The sequence below is a fragment of the Lissotriton vulgaris genome, chromosome 11 (genome assembly GCF_964263255.1).
Source record: "Lissotriton vulgaris chromosome 11, aLisVul1.2, whole genome shotgun sequence".
Lineage (NCBI taxonomy): Eukaryota > Metazoa > Chordata > Amphibia > Caudata > Salamandridae > Lissotriton > Lissotriton vulgaris.
This window is the reverse complement of record NC_141699.1, coordinates 424,519,726-424,543,768: the sequence shown is the minus strand read 5'-3', so window position 1 is coordinate 424,543,768 and position 24,043 is coordinate 424,519,726. Positions and strand designations below refer to the sequence as shown.

The 24,043-nt window shown below is 47.3% G+C and overlaps 1 protein-coding gene across 2 annotated transcripts in view; it reads left to right on the top strand.

The window, feature by feature from the left end:
* ARHGAP25 (Rho GTPase activating protein 25) overlaps positions 1–24,043 on the top strand; it is a 342,160-nt gene that overhangs the window by 159,638 nt on the left and 158,479 nt on the right. For both annotated transcript variants that reach the window (XM_086943505.1, XM_086943506.1), the window contains exon 2: positions 12,323–12,522. In XM_086943505.1, coding sequence (XP_086799631.1) covers positions 12,323–12,522 — 200 coding nt within the window. The remainder of the gene's footprint in view (positions 1–12,322; positions 12,523–24,043) is intronic.

Below are 24,043 nucleotides of genomic sequence, written 5' to 3'. Positions count from 1 at the left end.
AATCCCAGTATTGTGTCTTCAAGTCCTTTTTGGAAGGGAAGGTTGCAGTAGCGGGGTTAAGCCACAGTTCCTCAATCCTTGAACCAACCTATGTTGTGTGCACCCGGAAGATCTCTAACCTCAATGCAAGCTCTCGTATAGAGTTGGAGTTTGGGCGTTGTCCAAAGGCGACGCCAGAATGCTAATGGTCGCAATCTGGCTTGGTCCTCCACAGGTTGGCACCCAAGATCGTACAAAAGTGGGATCCGCGGTGTAGACTGTGGAAGGCCAGTGGCCACCCTGAGGAATTTATTTTGAGCAGCTTTCAGGGGATCCAGATTACTGTAACCCCAGAGCTCCGCCCCGTAAAGGACAGATGGTAGAACTTTCGTTCCATAAATCTTCATTAAAGGGGACATGGGCCGGGTAAAGGAGCTTTTATGTTCTTTAATCAGGGCTCCTCCTATCTGCGCATACTTTAATGCCAATAAATCAACCTGTTGGGACCAGCTAAGGGTCTCACTAAGCATTACTCTGAGGTAAGTAAAATGTTTAGTCTGTTCCAGGGGTGTGCCCCCCATGGTAACCCTAGCTGTAATCGGAGTGTGTCCTCTAAGTATCATAAATTTAGTTTTTGACACATTCACCTCAAGCTCATGCTCGCTGCAAAACAATTCAAACCTTATCAGGGCCTGTTGGAGACCCTGTCTGGTCTTGGAGATTAGAAGAGTGTTGTCAGCGAACATGAGCAGAGGGATTTTCATACCAGCCAGGGACGGGGCATCGGGGGTGATTGATAAAATAGTTTATGACCCCATTTATATATAATGAGAAAAGGGTAGGGGCTAATACACACCCTTGCCTAACACCTTTAACAACTGGAAATTTATCCGCTACCTCCCCTGGTTTACACCAGCGTACTTGGGCAAAAGTTTGAGCGTGTAAATTCACCAAAAGGTGAACAAGGGGGCTGGCATACACAACTTTGCTAGACAGTTCCACAACCTTGCCCTTGGGACAAGGTCAAATGCAGACCTTAAGTCCACAAAGGCTGCGTAGAGAATACCTTTGCCTAGGATGACAGTCTTCCAGTAGAGAAGAATGAACCGTAAGACCTGGTCTAGGGTACTCACATGGGACCGAAACCCTGCCTGGAGTGGAGTAAGAATATTAAACTCACAAATCCAGTCCTGAATCCTGCCAAGTACAAGGCGGTCTGTGATTTTTTGAACCGCATCTATAAGGCTGATCGGCCGGTAGTTGGAAGGAACCGACCGATCGCCTTTCTTGTAAATTGGCAGGATTTCTGCCCCAAACCAGGACTCGGGGACCTTAGCACCAGAGGCTAGAGCATTTGCCAATAGGACTATATAAGGGACCCAAAGATCCTGGTCATTCTGGAATATATCAGCTGGTATGCAGTCCGGGCCTGGTGCCTTGCCCCTTGGTATGGATTGCAAGACATGTTTAACTTCACTGCTCGTAAACATGAGAGGAGCAGCCAGTTGGGGGCAAGGAATATCTACCTGGGCACTATTATGATTCTTAAATTGTTCCTCAAAGTAGCATACCCACTGATGTTGGCCTACCGAAGCAGGACTTTTGGGCGGTTTTCCTGGGATATACCCCATTTTAGAAGATGCCAGAACTGTCGCAAATTCCGCGAGCTACATGCTTCGGATAGTGATAGCCACCGTTCCTCATCCCAGTTGGTCTTGGCTTTGTGTTTGGCATCTTTGTAAGCCTTTCTACAGGACCTAATTTGGCTAAGGTTTTTTTGCTTAATTGCAGTAAACAAGTCCTCGTGGGTCCGGCGACACTCCTCATTAAACCAGGTTATGGTTTTCAGTTTCCCCCTCCTACCCTGCTTAGAGATAGACTTCACAAACAGCTTTTTCAATTCCAAAAATAAGCTGGTGTGAGTGTTAGATATAGTTGCATTAATGACGTCCTGTGACTCACATTTAAGGATTCCTTCCAAGGAGTTAGCTACCAGAGTTCTAATCTCCTTACGTGCCTCAACATTAACAGAAATTTTTGGCCAACGTACCCTTCTCATGTCGTTACTAAGTACGACTTCGTCCTGAACGGCATTTGGGATACGACTTTCTGACCCAAGAAAGCTGTGATCCCTTAGTTCCACTACCAACGGGTCATGGTCACTTTCCGGGCGGGACATAACCACCATATCCTCAACTGCAGCCCATAGCGTAACATCGACTAAAATGTAGTCAATGCGACTACTGTGTCTGCCGTTGCTAAAGGTATGTCTACCCATCCTATCTGATCGCAATCTACCATTTAATGCTCTCAAGCCCTGTCCAGGCACACCCCTTTAATGAATGTAGCAGATTGTGTCCATTTACCAATCGGTGGTAACTCAAGCTGGGGAATCCCCCAGGTCATATCTTCAGCCTCTGTAAGTGAGGCATCATCTGGGCTCAGAGTTTCGAAACAGGAATTATAGTCCCCCATCACAACCGTGGGCCCATCTGCACGTGCACCTGATAGGAAATCGTCCAGGAGGCGGAGGGTTGGAGAGACCCTTCCGCCCTGGATGCCCCTAACATAAATATTAATCAGGAGAATGTTAAGGCCTTTGGTAGATTTTACACTAACTATTAAAATATCAGGGCTATCAATCGAAACCTCCTCCACTCTTACACCTTCGTACTGGCGTACCCAGGTAGTCAGACCTCCCATGGCACGTCCTCTGTGGCCTTTAATTGCTGGCTTACTGAAGTTTAAGTAGCCAACAAAGAACACCGGTGAGTGTGCCCAGGTTTCTTGGAATGACCATACATCACCTTGCTGTATAAAATTCACCCAATCCGGAATACACATACGGGACTCAAGCCCAGCTATGTTCCAACTACCAAACTTAGTGCCACTTAAGGCCACCTGGTCAGTAGTTTTGGCCTTGGGGTAGGGGGATATAACATCATGAGGTGGAGGAGCTCCATTATCATCAAACGACCCCCTATAACTTGGTGCATCCTGTAGGGGTACATCATCACTTCTTATATCCAGTCTATCCAGACCAACCTCACCGTAAGCTACCAACACTGGTTCCCGGCAACCAATAAGGGGCTCTCCATTGAGGCCAGTCACCTTGTCTTCAACCTCTGGAGTCACTACAACCTGAACCTCCACATTTGTTACCAATTTCATACCCCACGCCCCAACCAGAGGGTCAAACTTCCCATTTCCACAGTACAAAGGCTTGACCTTTATTGCTTCTACATGGGGAATAGCAATATCTGGGGTAGAAACAATACCCGTACAATCTAAGTTAGCCTCTGGATCTATGTGTGGAGTAATAAGTCAATCATTATAGTCCAACCCTGATAGGGGTTCATACAAATTGTGCAACAGGATATTCCAGTACTCATTGTAGTTGGTATATTTAATACGGTTGTTTGGTATGGAGAAGTGGCTAGGGGGATGACAATGGGGAGGAGGGGGAAAGGGAGTAATGGGATTATTAACAGGGTAGGCAAAAAGGGATGTATTGTTGACCATATTCGGAGGGTGGACGTACCTACTAGATCTGGGGTAAACAGGGGGTCTAATCAAAGCCTCTGGGTAGAAATAGCTTAAATTTCGTGTAGTAATGCCTCCTTCCTTATTCCCTGGGTACCAGTCACTAATGTGTGAAACAACTCTGTGGTCTTTAAAGTTGATGATCACAATGTCTCCATCTATATCTTTAGGACGAAGACCCACCCAGTTACATCTTCTTACCGAAATGATTTCTCCATTTAGGTGGGCAGGGAGGGGTCTATTTGCTCTCAGCCAGAAGAGAACTTTATTTTTTACGTTTACATTGTGTTCAAGGTTACCATTTGAGATCAGGGGGACACCGGTAAAAATAATCACAAATTTTGCCGAGTCAGGGGGTAGGTCCACTGTGTTTCTATGATTAAAGGGGTACTCTTTGATTTGTGGCTGTTGGTTTGTCTACCCCGGGGAACATAGTTACCTTGTTTGTAGGTGGGATTGGTTTACTTGCAGCCATCACAGGCTTCTCTTTAACTGACTTGGGTACTAACATTGGTTTCGTAGATTTTTGGGGGCCATTGGAGTTGTTAGGAATTATGTTCCCATTCTTTTTTTGAAGTTTACTTGGGATCGTAGTAGTAGCACTAGGCTGACCTTTCAGATGGGACTGGACCTTGGAATTCATTGAATGGGGAAGTGGGGTTGGATCAGCTGAATCTAATAGGCTATACATTTTTTCCCCCAAGATCCTAACTCTCTCCATTAATGGAAGCATGTATGCCTTTAAGAGCTTATCGAAAAGTTCAATATGCTCTTGTTTGAACATGAGTGGTATTTCTTCAGGGAGAGTTGGTGCAAGGTGGATAACTGGTGGTGCCTCCCTCACGGTAGAATTGGTTAAATTGGTATTTGCGTTAGTTAAAGGGGGTGGAGAACCCTGATGGTTGGGGCCTTTTCTTTTAACACCACCCTATCCTTTTTTTCCTTGGCGGGGAACAAACAACCCTTCGTAAATTCATGGGTTTAATTCCGGTGTCAATCTTGGTGTGTGGCGGAATCTCCTCCTTGGGAGCTACACTATCTACTGAATGATTAGTAAGAGTTGAATGAAGTTGAGGGGCTATAATCAGGGCGGCAGGGGTATGTAGATCAATAAGGCTATTGGAAACAATAGGAGGGCTATTGGAAACCATAGGAGGGCTATTTAAAATGCCTTCACTATTTGAAGCGGAGTGAGCGAACGGTGTGATATGCACGCGAAAAATACTAGTGATTTGATCAGTACGAAGTAGATCAATATCTCTGTCCAGCCTACCTATACTGCCCATATCCTGTGAACTATTTGAATCTGGTGGTGTAGACATTGTTTATTTTTGTTTAAGTTGTTCTATAGAGCGGCGACGCTCAGCACATTTCTCCGCTAGTAGGAGTTCTTTGTCTATTTCCTTGTGAGCCTTCTCAAAATATTTGTCGAGAGGCCCAAGGATCGAGACTCCAACACAGGAAGGCAGTGAACTAGACATAACTGGGGTAGACCCAAACATATAAGGAGACCCGTGAGCTGACTAACCTGAGCACTACAGTGGGCAAAGTGCGAAAGTTAGTTAGCGGGCCCAGCCCAGCCTCCTTTGGCCTCTGACGGCCACAGACGGTCCCGCCCTTGTCCCGGGATTCTCCCGGGTCGCTCCCGCGCAGCGGTAACCTGTGGGTTCTATAAAGGGGCGGGGGCGTGGCCAGCAGGGAGAGCGGACCAGGTGTGGACAATGGTCTGAGCAGGGGCTCCTGGGAAACGGAGTCCCTCCTGCTCTGCTCGCAGCCCTGCCGCAGATGCTTCAATGCCCCTCACGCTCTGCTCCAGATGCAAGTAAGCTCCCTCCTTAAACTGCGAAGCGGGACCCGCGTAGCGGGTCCGGCGAGCAGTTGGTAGTCCTGGGGGGTTAACAGTAAAGGAGAACAAGTGGCAGCCTGCTCCTACGCAGAACAGCAAACAGCAGCAACAGTCAGGGGGTATTTTAATTTTCTGGCTACTCCCTTGAATACAGCTAACATAACATCAAATAAAATGATGGTACATGTAGTTCTTTATTACTCTTGGGTATTGTAGTCCATTGTTTTATTCTTGCACAAAGTGTTTTACTGCATTACCCAGTGGTACAGAAATACGCAGACCTCTTAAGGTAAACTATAACTGCAGCTCCTATTCAAAATGTTATTCATCAGCATCATATGATTTTATCTTCAAAGGAAGCACAAGAGCACCATTTTGTCCTTTCTACCCACGGATCAATTCATGTGTACAACACACATATAACTTTGCAGTCATCAGGAAACAAATATATATGCACACGCATATGTTAATAATGGCTGTACCTCTTTTATTCTGTATATCTCAGTTATGTTTTAAAACTGGTCTTCAGTTTCTGATTTACCGTGTGTTCACACAATTGGGCCTCTGTCTAAAAACACTTCTAACCCACTGAGCAGTAATAAACATTTTTAATAAGCCAGTTCATGAGTTAGATTTTTTACCACCATCAGCTGCTATTAATGGAATGGGATAACGTTTTAAAAGTGGCTGGTGTTGCATCCCACGTGCAGCATTTTACGCACATTTTCTCAGGGTGAATTAAAACATCTTCCTTTCTTTAAGAAAAGGTTGAAACGATTGATCCTTGAGGTACAAAATATTTCACTGCTCATGATTGTAGTCCTTTGCATGTTTAAAGCATTCTGTGTGTGCCGTTTGGGGATAATTTTACGTATGAGGTGCATTTTCCTGGTTAGCGTTGGGCACACCTTTCAAAAGGTGCTCTCAGCGCTTACCATGAAAATGTACAGGATAATGGTGAAAACGCGGCCCCCAGGGCAGCCGCCAACTCATGTTGCCCCCAGGGCAGCGCATTCATGTGAAAAATGAAGCGGCTGCTTTGAAGACGCTCCGTTTTTAGGTCTCGTGACCTATCAATGCGCATGCGGATTGATAGAGAAGCGAGACTATAGGGCTGTAAACAAACTTTAACTAACTGGCGATTTGGTGCTGTGCCCGTGCGCTTATAGGTCAATGCGCAAGCGCATTGACCTAAAATGCGCGTGCACAGCATCAAATTGCCAGCCATCTGTTGCCCAGCTTGGTGCCCCTCCACCCCCTGCAGGATCAAAGGCTTTCATGGCCGGCCGGCCGTGCTTTCAGTTTCACGGCCGCTCGGCCGTGTCTCCTTATTTGACTTGTTTAGCTCTCCTTTTTGTGTCTATCGAGACTAATCTATTCAACGTGGGGTCTTGGACCGTAAATAAACACTTCACTTCAAAGGTCATTCCTCGGATCTATTTCTGACATTTGAGACACTCTTACGTAAAGCTTTTCTTGCTTACAAGCACAAAATAAATCATTATTTTATATTGTATAATCTGCACTTGATTCATGCGGGTTCAATGTAATCCAACACCACATCCACCATCACATCCACATCCACCGCCACATCCACCACCACACCCACCACCACTACATCCACCACACCCACCGCATCCACCATCACCACCGCATCCACCATCACCACCGCATCCACCATCACCACATACACCACCACATCCACCACCACCACATCCACCATCAACTCCAAATCCACCTCCACATCCACCACCACATCCACCACCACATCCACCATCACATCCACATCCACCGCCACATCCACATCCACATCCACCACCACATTCACCACCACATCCACCACCAACAACACCCCATCCACCACCACCACCGCATCCACCACCGCATCCACCACCACATCCACTGCATCCACCACCACCACCACCCCATCCACCACCACCACCACATCCACCACCACCACCGCGTCCACTGCATCCACCACCACCACATCCACCAACACATCCACCACCACATCCACCACCACATCCACCATCACCTCCACATCTACCATGACATCCACCGCCACATCCACCACCACATCCACCACATCCACATCCACCACCACCACATCCGCCACCACTTTCACCACATCCACCACCACCACATCCACCACCACATCTAACACGTCCACCACCATTTCCACCACCACCACCGCATCCACCACCACCACACCCACCAGCACTACCGCATCCACCAACACCACATCCACCACCACCACCACATCCACCACCGCATCCACCACCACCACATACACCACCACATCCACCAACACTTTAACCACACCCACCACCACCACACCCACCACCACTACATCCACCACCACCACCCCATCCACCACCACTGCATCCACCACCACCACCGCATCCACCACCACCACATCCACCACCACATCCACCATCACCACCACATCCACCATCACCACCACATACACCACCACATACACCATCACCTCCACATCCACCGCCACATCCACCACCACATCCACATCCACCACCACCACATCCACCGCCACCACCACATCCACCACATCCACCGCATCCACCACCGCATCCACCATCACCACCACATCCACCATCACCTCCACATCCACCACCACCACCACTGCATCCACCACTGCATCCACCACCACCACATCCACCACCACATCCACCATCACCACCACATCCACCATGACATCCAACGCCACATCCACCACCACATTCACCACATCCACCACCACATCCACCATCACCACCACATCCACCATGACATCCAACGCCACATCCACCACCACATTCACCACATCCACCGCATCCACATCCACATCCACCACATCCACCACCACCACCACATCCACCACCACCACCACATCCACCACCACATCCAACACATCCACCACCACCACCGCATCCACCACCACCACATCCACCACATCCACCATCACATCCACTATCACCTCCACATCCACCATGACATCCACCGCCACATCCACCACCACATCCACATCCACCACCACCACCACATCCACCACCACCACCACATCCACCACCACATCCACCACCACACCCACCACCACCACATCCACCACCACATCCACCACCACCACCACATCCACCACCACCAACACATCCACCACCACCAACACATCCACCACCACACCCACCACCACCACATTCACCACCACATCCACCACCACATCCACCAACACCACTGCATCCACCACCACCACATCCACCACCGCATACACCACCACCACATACACCCCCACATCCACCACCACATCCACCACCACCAACACATCCACCACCACACCCACCACCACTACATCCACCACCCCATCCACCACCACCACCCCATCCACCTCCATCACTGCATCCACCACCAACACCCCATCCACCACCACCACTGCATCCACCACCACCACATCCACTGCATTCACCACCACCACATCCACCACACCCACCACCACTACATCCACCACACTCACCACCACTACATCCACCACCCCATCCACCACCACCACCCCATCCACCACCAACTCTGCATCCACCACCACCAACACCCCATCCACCACCACCACTGCATCCACCACCACCACCGCATCCACCACCACCACCGCATCCACCACCACCACCGCATCCACCACCACCACCACATCCACCATCACCTCCACATCCACCATGACATCCACCGCCACATCCACATCCACCGCAACCACCACCACCACATCCACCACCACTTTCACCACATTCACCATCACCACATCCACCACCACTTTCATCACATCCACCACCACTACATCCACCACCACATCTAACACGTCCACCACCACTTCCACCACCACCACATCCACCACCGCATCCACCACCACCACATCCACAACCACTACCGCATCCACCAACACCACATCCACCACCACCACATACAACACCACATCCACCAACACTTTAACCACACCCACCACCACCACATCCACCACACCCACCACCACTACATTCACCACCCCATCCACCACCACTGCATCCACCACTACCACCGCATCCACCACCACATCCACCGCATCCACCACCACATCCACCATCAGCACCACATCCACCACCACATCCACCACCACATACACCATCACCTCCACATCCACCATGACATCCACTGCCACATCCACATCCACCACCACCACATCCACCACCACCACATCCACCACCAGCACATCCACCACCACCACATCCACAGCATCCACCACCGCATCCACCATCTCATCCACCATCACCACCACATCCACCACCACATCCACCATCACATCCACCATCACCTCCACATCCACCATGACATCCACCACCACATCCACATCCACAACCACCACATACACCGCATCCACATCCACCACCACCACATCCACCACCACCACCACATCCACCACCACATCCACCACCACCACTGCATCCACCACCACCACTGCATCCACCACCACCAACACCCCATCCACCACCACCACTGCATCCACCACCACCACCGCATCCCCCATCCACCACCACCACATCCACCGCATCCACCACCACATCCACCATCACCACCACATCCACCACATCCACCACCACACCCACCACCACATCCAACACATCCACCACCACTTCCACCACCACCGCATCCACCACCACCACATCCACCACCGCATCCACCACTACCACATCCACCACCACCGCACCCACCAACACCACATCCACCACTACACCCACCACATCCACATCCACCACCACCACATCCAACACATCCACCACCACTTCCACCACCACCACCACATCCACCACTGCATCCACCACCACCACATCCACCACCACCGCATCCACCACCACCGCATCCACCAACACCACATCCACCACCACATCCACCACCACATCCACCACCGCATCCACCACCACATCCACCACCACCATATCCCCCAGATCCACCACCACCACATCTATATGTGTGTGTGTGTGTGTGTGTGTGTGTGTGTGTGCGTGTGTGTGTGTGTGTGTGGCTCTGTGTGTGTGTAGGTGCAAATGCAATGTTCTTGGATTTTCGTCACAATAAAATACACTGAACATAATCTTCACAAAAGTTATTTACAAACGTTTAAGGTATTGCCATTATAAATTACAATAACTTTTATTTAAGTGTTAATTATTTACAAAATGAAAAGCCATTGTTATTTGTAATATCAATACATCTAAGTCACGTAAATACAACACACATTGCATTACAAATGCTATAGGTGTCACATTTGCGAAAGTTTAAACTATTTACATTGTAGCTGACAAAGCTATTAATTTTGCTATTTTCAAAACCAACACATAAATAAAAAAAAGTGTCATTTACAATACCAATCGCTCAAACTTTCCTAATGCGAGACCTATTGCATTTCCAATGCTTGTTTCACAGTGCGGGCGGCAACCCACCTGCACTTTTAAAGGGGATTAGAGACAGGTGGGTGCAGTTGGTGACTGCACCTGCCTGCAAGAGGATGTTTGGGGTGTCCTTGGGACCCACTTTCCCCATGCCAGAGGGCTGCGATCAGGGGACGCCCTGACTGGCGCATGGTCAGTGCACCTCCTGATTGGTCTCTGTGCCCGTGTCTTTAATACAGCGCAGGAACAGAGGCAAGGGGATTCGCTCATTTGCCTGTTGCGCCCCCGAGGCAATTCCATAGTACAGGTCTTAGAGTTTGACTACCTAGGTAAGGAGATGTATGCGTGAAGATGTTTCTGTTTTCCTAATTCGCTAACTGTAATCTTCATTTATTGTATTATTTTATTTGTATCCTGTTTTAATGCAAAGCAAGGTTGTGGTTTCAATTGCAATACTGTGTAAATAAAGCGAAAAACAAGCAAACAACAATCATAAAAATATCCCTTTAATTGGCTGAATCACGGTGGATAGTGGCTGGCCATTTAGCAACACTACAGACCTCATACAGGAATAAGCAGTAGTACAATTATCATTAGTGCAGCTTATACGGTGGTGCCGAGAGCCAGGGGAGAGGGACCCAGTGCATTAGAACAATTTTTTTGTCTGTTGCTACCTAGTGAGTGTAAAGGAGGCACATTTTTGCCTTTTGGTACACAGCTGGATACAAAGTGGCACTGTTACAAACCCTTTGCGACATATTTGACGCAGCATGTTAGGAATAGGAATTTGCTAACTATTTCTGGAGTTGCATCGTGCTTGCGACACGACTCCAGCAATGTGCTGCCTTACGCCAGAAGATGCGTCACACATCTTGCCATCCTTGCGCCACGGTGCGCCGAGCATCCACGGTGGAGCAAGGCTATTTTTCAGTTACGCAAAATAACTGGCGCAGCTCTGCTAATCTGCAGAGATGCACCAGGTATTGTAATTCTGTCCCAACATTGTTAAACCAGAGGTGCGATTTCGAACACAGCAGCAGCGCCCAGGGTGTAGGTGTAGGTGGCCCAGAGGCATCAGTGAGGGTCCCCGCTCTCCCCAAAGACTCTGTGTGTCTCTGAGTTCTTCTGCTCAAGTGATATGTATGACTTGGCCTACAGTCCGCACCCCGTCTCTCCCTGTAATGCCCTGCCTCCTCGCAGCCTCTGGCACTTTTACTAAGAAAGCGATACATACAGTGCCGCGAAAGTAAGAGCCGCAGTCCCTTGAAAAGCCAGCGAGCACCCGGCCCTTGTTGCGAGTGACTACCTCCTACGCACAGAGAAGGAAGTGCCCGGGCTGACACACAAACTAGCCACTTCCTTTTGCAGCGACAGCTGTCGTCGGAGGCAAATGCTCTTAGGGTGGTCCCAGATATCCTGTAGTGCCCGTTTCCTCAGACACCTCGACGCACAGGCCTCAACACGCACACGCGCCCCTTCCCGCCTGCCCGCGCGCTCAAAGGGACGCTTCACATGTCTGTCAGTCAGCCGTCTTCTATCTTCCTCTCCGCAGTTCGCTCCAAGAGCGTCATGACCGGTGACCACACGGCGGCCGCCAAGGGGCCCTTGTCCCCGCCAGCGCTGGAGCCGGCGCTCAAGGCCGGCTGGCTGAAGAAGCAGAGGTCCATCGTGCGCAACTGGCAGCCGAGGTACTTTGTGCTGAGGGGGCAGAGGCTCAGCTACTACAAGGACGAAGAGGACGGCAAAGCCCAGGTACGTCGCGCGCCCCTTCCTGGTCACAGGCGAGGGTTTGCATCAGCTGCGCGTGGAACCGCTAGGCTTCCTGCTGCTCAGCTTGGTTGGATGTTCCCGCCCTTTCATTGCAGCTCCTGCTGTGTTGCCAATCTTAACGTGCCCATCTCGCCTTACAGTGCTCTTCCTACTGTGCAGCCATGTTAATGTGTCCATCTTGTCTTAAAGTGCGCCCCCACTTCATTGAAGTGTTCACCCTTGCTTAAAGTGCCCATCCGGTACTAAAATGCTCCTGTTCCATTTACTATCAATTCTGACTCCCAGTGCCCACCCTGCCGTAATATTATATTCATGCATTAATCTATTCTGTCCTACAGTGCTTCTCCTGCATGGACTATCAATTTTGACTTCATATGTTCTTCCGGTTTTAAAGTGCCAATCCATTTTTTCACAGTGCTTCCTCTGCATTAATTTGTTTGACTGGTCTTGAGGTGCTCACTACTAACGCCCCCTCATGCAGTAAATTATCAATATTTTTGAAGTGCCAATCGTGTCTTAAAATGCAGTGCTCGAACTGAAGTGTCAATCCAGTCTTAAAGTGTTCTTTATGCATTAAACATCCATGCTGCTTTATACTGCCTGTCTTTCATTTCTGTACTATTCACACATTGAGGTATCAACCTTGTCTTAAAGTGATCCTTCTGCATGAAATACCCACCACGCCGCCTTTTAATTTGCATCCTGTCTCAATTCACCACTATGACATCACACCTGTCTTAAAATGATCATTGTGCTTTAAAGTGCAACTCCTGTTCGAAAGTATCCACACAGTTTATATTTGTCCCACCCCTTGCACTGAAGTATTTATGAGGTATCAAAGGGTATCCTCCTGCAGTGGACCATGAAAGTACCCCTCCTGCATTGAAGTAACAATGATGTCTTAGAGAGTTTATCCGACCATAAAGAATTACAATTATGTATTAAAGAGTCAATCCTCATCTAAAATATTGATCTTGTCTGAAAATGTTATTCCTGCATTATACATACATATCTGACATATAATGGAAATTGTTTCATAATTTACCACCATGCTTTACATGATCCTCCCCTGCTTAGATTGCTCCTCCGGCATTAAAGTAGCGACCCTGTAATAAAGTCTCCACCCAGTCTTAAAGTGCTTACTACACATTAAAGTATCATGTTGTTGTTTAAAAGTGTCAGTCCTTTCTCAAAGTGTCTAGTTAGCCTTTACGTGTCTAACTTCCCTAACGTGCCGGTTGTCTCTGCAAGTATGCAGCCTATTTTTGACTGCCCAGACCGACCAATGCCTTTATTTATTTAAATATTATTGTAATGTATGATTTCATCTGTGATCACAGGTTAGACACGTTTATTGCATGTTATCATATGTCTGAGAGGACATGGTGGGTTTTCTATAAACCCACCAGATCTCTCCGATCTGAATGTCTCGGCCTGGCAACGGTTCCTTCCATTAGGAAGGTCAGGATAGGTGGACGTTCCTTTAAACATCTCGCCCCCAAACTATGGAACTCCCTTCCTGTTGATCTTCGCCGTACCTCCAATCTGCTTGCCTTTAGAAAGGCTTTGAAAACTTGGCTTTACAATCAGTAATTTGTTATGTTTCTGTTCTTTCCATCTTTCTTTCTCAGCTACGGGTCAGAAAGCGCCGGGACACTCCTTGGAGTAGCCGTGCGCTATATAAGTTACCCCCCATTTACAAAGGAGCGTGGAAATACGAATGCTAATTTATGTGCTGAACGCATCATTTTAGATATTCTGAATTTTGAGGATTTCTTAATTTGTAAAGTAATAAGTGCCAGGGCCCTCTTCAGAAGGCCACTGGAGCTTTCACCCACCATTGCCCCTGCCAGCAGAGTAAATGACAGTACAAACACATCTACTAACCACACACTCCTACAAGAATAACAATTTAGACTATTCCTGGCCCCAAAGCTATAAAAATGGTTTGGGTTTCTTGTATTATTAATTTTAATGTATATTGAATTAATAAAGAACTATTGTTGTGCTCATCTCTAAATAATACAAACAGCGTCACCATGTGGCAGACTGTCATAAGTGCTGGTGTTGGTAAGTAAGTGCCAGTGCTGAGCACTGGAAACCACCGGCTCAAATGAAGCACTGGTCAATAATGTCTCCAACAGGTAGCTCGGGAGCTAACTGAAGCTCACCAGCTGCCGGAAAGTAGCTCTCCGATATGGAGCCCAGCCTAGTAAATAATATAAAGGATCTGGACCTTCACATATCACATAAGGGAGCATGACTGAGTTGCAGACCTGTGAAGTAGAACCAGCCACACCATCGGCAAAGTTCCATGCTCAAAGACACATACACTGACAGCCAGAAGCCTGCAACATAACAAACTACCATGCAGCAAAGCCGCCTGCTGCAGTGGGCCCTGGCACTGTTAGTCACACTGTGTGTATAAACTCTGGGTGGGAAGAAAGAGCAGAGTAGCTCAAGTTTGGGGCTGCTTGAGTTGGGGTCAAAGTGGGCAAACTTAATAAAAATAATCTGAGGGGCATGTCTGATGTGGGATTTACTCCAACAGCTGTTATGTATGCTAGTAGCTGGGATGATTTTTATTATAGAAGAGGCTGGATACCTCTATCGAGGTAAAGTAAGAAGTATCAGGCGACTCCTTTCCCCGAAATTTGTTATGGAATATAAAAAAAGGACACAATGTGGCATCTGCCAAGTAAACTTTCAGCTGTTAAGGGAGGAAAGTAGAGATAAAAGCTTCATTAGAAAAAATGAAATCTATGATGATTCATGGGCTTGGTATTGTGGGCGTTTGAATGCCCGAAATTAGTTTGTTGGTACTTCCCCTTTCATTCACGGGTTTTGTTCTGCTGGGTTTGAATTGTATTTAGCGCTCTGACTAAAAGAACTATATAACTAAATCAGATTAATTATATTTTTTTCTGGGAATAAGCACAGTTCCAAGTAAAGGCCTCAACATGAGACCCGAGAGTGAAAACTGGAGTAACATAGGAAATACTTTTCTCAGGGAGAGTAGAGACCTCCTGTGGCAGTCCCTCCCAGCAGACAGTTATATGACACGTTTTTCTCACCTTTCATGGCCTCTTGGCGCTCTACAGCCTCTCACTATGTACACTGTCATCTGTCGATTGAATACTAATGGTCAAAGGACAGGTTTATGTCTTTTGACAGTGAAACAAACTCATGAGATCCCCTTGTGTGCTGTGGTTCAGTTCTGGTGTGCCTTTTAATATGTCTCAGTCCAGTGTGGGCGGCAGCAACTTTCTGTCTCATTGCACTGACCGCGTATGGCTGCCCCGGTTTGTCTGACTTTGGCATATGGTACTGTGACTCAGTGCGATGACACCCAAATTGACCATATATGGAAGCACTGCTTTATTTGTAAAAAACAAAACAAAAGTGCCAGTAGTCCACTGCAGCTTGCGCCGCCCACTGCCCCTGCCTGCGCTGCCAATGAGAGTAGCAACACAACTACTAACCATCACACGCCTGCAAGTGTGAAAATTCAGACTCTACCAGGCCACCCAACGCTACAACATAGCTTGGGCAGCAGATATTAGTTATTTTAATGTTTATTAAATTAAAAAACGGCTGTTGTTGTGTTCCTGTCTAATTTAGACAAACTGTGGCAGCATGTGCCATTTTGTTATAATTGCTGGTGCTGCCAATTAGGTGCTGGTTCCGAGCACTGGCAACCACCCGTTCAAATTAATCACTGCTTGGAAGGATGGAAGGCTGAGTCTGTTTTGCAAGCATTGATATTTGTGAGCTGCAGATAAACAATTGAAAATCTCAGTGGCTAGCGCTTGACTCACCGAGCCATCTCGATGTAGCGTAGACATCTTAGGCTAACAACGGAAAGACAGGCTTTTCAATCTCTAGCCAATGACACCTCTATTGTCATAAAACAGGCAGACAAAGGGGGGGCTACTGTGATTCAGAATAGCAAGGACTACGATGTAGAGTGCAAACGCCAATTGGCCAATAACTCTCACTATCACCCTCTCACTGTAGACCCCACAAAAAGACTAACGACAACTATCACCAGTCTAATCCTGGAGGGTGAGACTAATGAGTGGATCACGAAGAATGAGGCTGCCTTTCTTCTGACCACAGAACCTGTTATACCCTATTTCTATACCCTCCCCAATATACATAAAGGTACAACACCGGTCCTGGGGAGACCAATTGTCTCTGGGATTGACTCATTGCTTGAACCACTTTCCAAGTTTTGCGATTTCTTCTTGCAACCATTGGTCAAGAAAATTCCTTCATTTCTCCAAGACACCAGGGATGTGCTTCGTTCAATAGACAACATTGAAGGGAGAGAGGGTGTAGACCTCCTCCTGACATTAGACGTGGAAGCACTTTATTCAAACATTCCACAACAGGCCACACTTGAAGCCGTGGAGGCTACCCTGCTGCTAGAAGAGTGGTGCTCCCCGACGCCAGTCTCTTTTATCATGGCGTGCGCCAACATAGCCCTCACTGAGAACTTTTTCCAATATGGTACACAATTCTACCATCAAATACAGGGGACTTCAATGGGTTCAACTTTTGCCCCCAGTCTAGCCTGTATCTATATGGCTACATTTGAGGAGAGAGTCATCAGAGCACCTCAGAACCCTTTTCTGGGCAATATAACACTCTGGCGTCGCTTTATCGATGACATCCTAGTTTTTTGGAGGGGAGACCGTTTGTCATGTGAAACCTTCTGTACCTGGATCAATGGACACAATCCTTACCTAAAATTTACAGGGACAATTTCTGAGACATCCATCCCCTTCCTAGACCGGAGGATCAACCTAGATGCTGAGGGTTTGAGTACAGGGGCGGATTGGCAAGGCGGGCATTCGGGAATGGGCCGAAGGGCCGGTGCCTCAGTGACCTCTGTGGGCCGTTTTTTTTCTCCCCTGTCCCAGTCCACAGAGAGTGGACTAGGAAAGGGGAGAAAAAAACCGTCCCACAGAGTGCACGGAGACAGAGACTGAGAAAATGAAAGCAGCCTCGCTGTGCGGCCAGACAGCGGTTGTCAGCTGTGGGCTCTCCTTCACCCCTACCCTGCCAAGCAATCAAGCTGAGGCTGGGCTGGGGAGGGGTGATTGTTTGCAATAATCAGCCTCCCTGGGGGCCAGGTGTTTCTCAGGCCTTTGAGCCATTTGCACCTCGGCCCCCTGGCGCCCATGCAGCCCAGAAATGGTGTTAGTCTTAACACCTCGCCCACAGCCCTTCACATTCAGGGCATAGTGGGCGAGGAAGAATGGGTCTTGCTGTGGAGGCCTGGTAATGTTTGGAATTTTTTTGTTTTATTTATTTATTTATGCGATTTTATATAGCGCAGACTTTACCCGAAGGTATCAGAGCGCTTCACACTAGGAACAGCAATAATACATGAGGAGAAAATTATAAGTGGACAAATTACAAAAGCAAACGTTAAGTTACATGAATCAAAAGTGACAATATTGAGCAACCAAAATACAAGAGGAGCAAACGATACATTACAGGAGGAAAAAGAGATATGTGTGCAGGTTACAAAAGCGTACAAAATACAAGTAGAGGTATAACACTGCAATTAATGGCAGACACTCCAGCTCAAGAACAAATGTTACGTAGGCAATGGTGGCACTTGTGCAAGTATCTAAAGCAAACAAAAGGGAGAGGTAGCAAACAGTGTGTTACAAGAGAAAAGTGACTTGTGCAAATTACAAATGGGTACCATACACAGGTACAAGGGTAATACTACAGTAAATGGTAAATACTCAAACTGCCAGAACACACTGGGAAGGCACTTCCCATGCACCAGCTTTACCTCAGCCTCCCCCATGGCTACCTGGCTACCTTGGATGACCCAGAAAGCTGTGTTTTGTGCTCCCCTGCCAGGCCATTTTCCCAAGGCCTGGAGGGTTGATTAATTTACTAATTGCAGGGGCCTTACCTCTGTTCATGTGCTCCTGAGCTGAAGGTCTGGGGAGGGCTGAGTAGGTTAGTAATAGCAGGGGCTTTGCTGCTTTTCAGGTGCTCCTGTGCTGGAGGGCTGGAATAATTTTGTGACAAAAAGGGGCCTTGCTATTTTTTTTAGTTGCTCAGCATGTAGGCCATTGTCACCTTGGCCCTGTGTCGTGTGCAAGAACAGTATCCTGCCACTTTCATTCCTTGTCTGTGCAAATGGTGTTTCATGAAAGGGCACGCCCCTTGAATGTGGACCACGCCCCTTAAATATGGGCCACGCCTCTTGAATGTGGGCCACTTTTTTCGTCAGTGCCCGGGCCGAATTGTGATCCCAATCCGACCCTGTTTGAGTACCACACTTTACCGCAAGAATACAGACAGAAATAGCTTGCTCCTGTACGAAAGCTATCATCCGAGGGCCCTGAGGGATAATCTCCCATTCGGGCAATTCCTTAGGGTCCGTCGCAACTGTACTATGAACACTGACTTTAAACAGGAAGCGGGTCTCCTACAGCTCAAATTGCGAGACAGGGGTTACCCAACTAGATTGATTAAAAACTCCTACAAACGGGCCGCTAACAATTCCAGGGAAGCCTTACTGGAGACTCGCATAAAAGAGCCCGACGAGGTGATCACTTGCGTTACCTCTTTCACTAAAAACTCAGCTTTCATAAAGAAAACAATCAATAAACACTGGAGCATCATTACCTCCGGGGGTCTAGATTTTCCACGCCTGAGATTTGCTTTCAAACGCACCTCCAATTTAAAGAATGCACTGATCCATACAAGACCCAAAAAATCAAACACCAATAACCAGAGCACATTATGGGATCTCCCGCCAGTAGAGGGCCATTTTCCTTGTGGGGGTTGTACAGTGTGTCCTCAAACTAGTCTAACTAAAGAGATCCAATTGTCAAATACTTTTGTCTGGCATATGCGGAGGCATAACAATTGCAACAGAGCTAAATGCATTTACTTACTCACGTGCCCCTGTGACCAACACTATATTGGGATGACGATGAGAAAAGTTAAACTGCGCATACAAGAACACAAGAGTAATATCAGATGCCTTAAGACACACACCAAATTGTACCAACATTACGCACAACAAGGACACCCAGCCGATAGCATCTGCTGGTTGGTTCTAGAATGCCACCCTGGAATCACAAAACAAGGCCTGTTCAGGATTGAACAGAGGTGGGTGCATCAATTGAGACTAGATACAATGGGTCTCAACGACGCCGTCCCTTGGTCCTCCTTTAACCATTAGACCAAGAGAGTGACCACCACAAGTTCTCCATACATTCATTCACGTGGTCTATCTTATAGGCAATACAGACCTAGTGCTCTTTCATTAGTGGCCCCCCTGTGATCCATCCTCCCATTGGTCACGCTCCCCCAGCCCCAATGGCTGCGCTCATTTCACAGTACAGACTACTATTCCTACCATGAGAACCAATAGTTCGCCCCCTTGGGGTGTTTCTAAGAGTGACATTCACTCTCTCTTCTCTCCCCCCCCCCCTCTCACCTGTATAGCTTTCCCTGTGAACCTAATACTATCCCTTCTATGCGGAATGAACCATTGATATTCAACGACATTGTGATAGGTTATTAACCTTTCTACAACCCTTTTTACAAACCCCTTTTTACAAATTGTTGGAGTTTAGTACCCTAAGGAATATGTAATTAGTATTTCTTAGCATGGTCGTCATTAATATGCACAACACATTCATCGGGTTGAGCTTCACGAACCTGGGTGCTAGCTTTCATATCCATACGATCTATACACCCAAGATGGCCGCCGGGTAGTACCCTCCATGCCGTCTGCTCATCCAGACCATCATTAATGTGTAAACATCTACCATTGCGCATGCACGAGTATTGACCGCGTGACTACGCCCCCCCCGCGGCACTCGCCGGATCATGGAGATGCAGGGTACAAGAGCGCATTGACTACCACGACTTTTCACCAGTCGCTCCAGATCCCTAACGGATTACGCGTGGGGGTAGGTTTGCAGGCAGTGACCGCACACCGCTTGGGTAAGTGTCATACCAGCCTCATTTCGGGTCGGGCTTCTACCCGACTTTCACCATGTCAACGATTGAGGCTGATTGAGCCTGTCCACTCAGGGATTGTTGTGTATGCTTTGACCGGTGGACACGGGGCACACTGGCAATAACAAGAGACGGTGTGCGCAGTTCCGTTCACCATATGGCTCGTTGGCAGGGTGGCGCAGGGCTTAATCTCCTCTCAGACTCCGACGCCTTCAGTTTCTGATGGTGCTGTGGATATGAGGTGGTTGATGGGGCCCAGCGCTTTCCCTGTCGGTGTTCGCTTACAGGGTAATGGCTGCCCTTCCAAAACAATCTTGATTGCTTACTGCTTCCGGTAACATCGTTCTGAGCAGTGAGCAATACATGCCAACAAGTGAACTTGGCTCGTTTCTAGCCCGGTTGTAAGTGGTTTTTACCACGATTTGATACCGGCTTTGACTGAGGATATACATTATCCTCCTCTTTTTAGGTGCCTGACTCTTCTGTACAGGTCCCACAGGAGCAGACTGCGGGGCACCTTAGGGACACACTTAGGGTAAGCGTCCTACTGTCTTCTTTCTCTTAGTCTCCTTTGGGCCTTTTTACTAAAATCAGTGTGTGCTGTCATTTTGTAGAGAAGAGTGCACCTAGCATCAAATGGAGACCTACACTGACTATTCTCCGTATATGTTCTCCCTTCGTTGCATCGCTATAGGCAGGACCAGTAGGCCTGCTCCACTACTGACCTTAAGACTAAAGGTTGTATCAACTAATTTGTAATTCACTGTGTAGTATTGAGCACTGAGGTCCTGAGGAATTGCTAGAATTGCAAGAAACATGTCGACCTAAATCGAGGGTTGTAGGTATTTCGCCGCTAATACATGTGGCGTTTATCTCCCCTCCCACCATTTTAATCAAGGGAGCTAGCCACACCATTAAAGTTCATTGTGGACTAACCCACCTTTTTTAATTCACTATCACTTTTTCACGACTACACATTCACCTGCCCTCTTACACGCATGCACCATATGGCTGGAACAAAAGATCTCCGATAAAGAGCCCCTTCGTGGGAGCCCGTCAGACATTGCAGCACCAGTCTGACGAGGAGCAGAACCCATATGATGAAGCATGACACCTAGCTTGCTGGGTGTGTGAGGGTTTTAGTTCCCAAGAGGGAATCCCCCCTTCCCTCTTGAATACCTTTCTTTCTTTCTCTCTACGCCACATATACATACACACACTCCATTTGCAAAATCCTACCGGGGAACTTTATACTTCTTTTTGCTACTAGACATCTTAGGCTACCATAGCTTTCATATGGCCACAAGACTTGATCTAGGGCTTGAACATCTGATAGGTTGTATTTCTAAAGTAATTGGATTTTTTTGTTTTTCTGATAGGTGTAAAGCCATAGGCCTGTGTTTCCCAAACTGTGAATCACGAACCACTGTTGGTTCACAGAGTCAATTTTTGGGGGGGCTGTGGGAACCCAAGCAATAATTAAAGATGCCATTAAATTCTGTATTTATCTTGCCACATTTGCGGCACATTGCTGCTTATTTTTTAACAAGAATATTGGTGTTTACAAACTCCTCTCATTTGCAGTGAAATAAAAGTAAAGTGAATTATGTGACAACCTTGCTGTGAAAGGAAAGGCTGTAGGTCGTTTTTGTAGCACACAACACAATGTAAATAGCTGTAAATTAACAGTATTCAGCTGTTAGGGAAGCAAACACAAAGCACATTTTTTGTAATTCTAAAGTGTGATGGAAACAAAGATTTTAATCAGATCAAAACAAATCAAGCCACTTTACTCGGTGATGTAAAAATAATACATATTCACTGAAATCCTATTTCTACACATTATAACTTGTGGGCAGATTATAAATTTATCAGTAAAACTGTATGTATGTGCAAATGTAGCGGTCATTTTAATGGAGAATTATGGTGCGCTGCCACACAATGCTTTAGTTACACTACAAAATGTCTGCCTCATGTCCAATAAAGCTAGGTGGGCCTCGAAAGCTTGTCGTTCTAAAAAGTGGGTTGTGGTTCGAAAAAGTTCGAGAAGCACTGCCCTAGACTGATATACAAATTTCTCATACAGTCCTCCTATCTTTGGAAACTGGATGATGCAAAACCCTAAAATATTTTCCTCAGTCGTAATAAAGACCAACCACTTTTAGATTAGTCCCATTGCTAGAGGGGGTCCCAACTTTACTCCTACGATTACAATTATTCCATAAAGCCGTTCGCAGTGTACAATCCAGTCATTTTATTATGACTGTTCGCTGTGGTCTTTGAAAGTGCAGATGTCAGAGACAGATTTGGAGGAAAACTGTAAGGGGTTAGGAAGAAGGTGGGGTAACTGAGTGACAGAAGGAAGTATCCATGAAGGAGGGAGGTGTGAGAGAATGATAGGTTAAGAGTCAAAGTAGGAGAGAGGCATGCAGAGTAAAGACAGGACTTTTAAAGTGGTCTCTAAAGCGTACTATGGCCCAAATTTATGAAGTGCTTGCGTTGTCCCTACATCACGCAAGGCAGCGCAAGGCAACAAAAGCTTCTAAGTCATATTTACTATGCCATGCAGAGGCACTTTGCATGGCATTACTTGGCATAGTAAATCTGGATTAACAGAAGGCAGGGAAAGTTGCTGCCTTGCTTTAATCTGCTTAGGGAAGGCGTTCAGTAAGTGGAGCGTGGGCATTCCCATGCAGCCACCCTTGGTTTTTGGCTCATTCTCAAATTTAATAACAACAGTAACCTAGGAATGTGTCAAAATTTTAGCCCTTCCCTGGTGAGGTGTAACAAGGAGAAATATTTGATTTCTCCTCAATATTTCCTCTTTCTACATGTGCTGCATTTTGGGGCACACATAGGAAGAGGAAAATGTCTCCGGCGATTGTTTTTTCCTGCACAAAAACAATCCTCACTGTAACGCAAGCACCCTTGCAACATGGCGCAGAGAGAGCAGGAAGAAGCCATATTTTAGTCATTATGGCGTATTCCTGCTCTGTCCACTTGACAGCACAGCAAGTTGTCTTGGCGGGTTGCATTGCGCCAAATGATGATAAAACTGCCCCTAGGTTTTGACCATTGTTACTGGCATAAGCAGGGGCATAGCTTCCATTGCTGCAGCAGATGCAGTGGCACCGGGGCTCATAGGCCTAAGGGTCTCCCTGTAGCCTGATAATTGCTGTATTTCACAGTTCAAACAGGAGTCAGCGGGCCATTTCCTTTTTTGATCAAGAACCCATGACACACTGACTACACCACTGGAAATAACATGCTGTGGCACGCACAATTATGCACTCTTTTTTGAAACATTAAGGCATATTTACAAACTAGTGATGGTTAGCGGCATTAGCCTTCTTGGCTTAACGCTGCGCTCTGCCACTTCTGAAACGCAGGGCTGCACCATATTTACAGCAATACAGTTCAGCCCTGTGTTTCCCCCTGTGCTTGCGCTAATTTCAGCTGCCTAGTGTCAACGCAGGCACTCTTGCACCATAGTGCA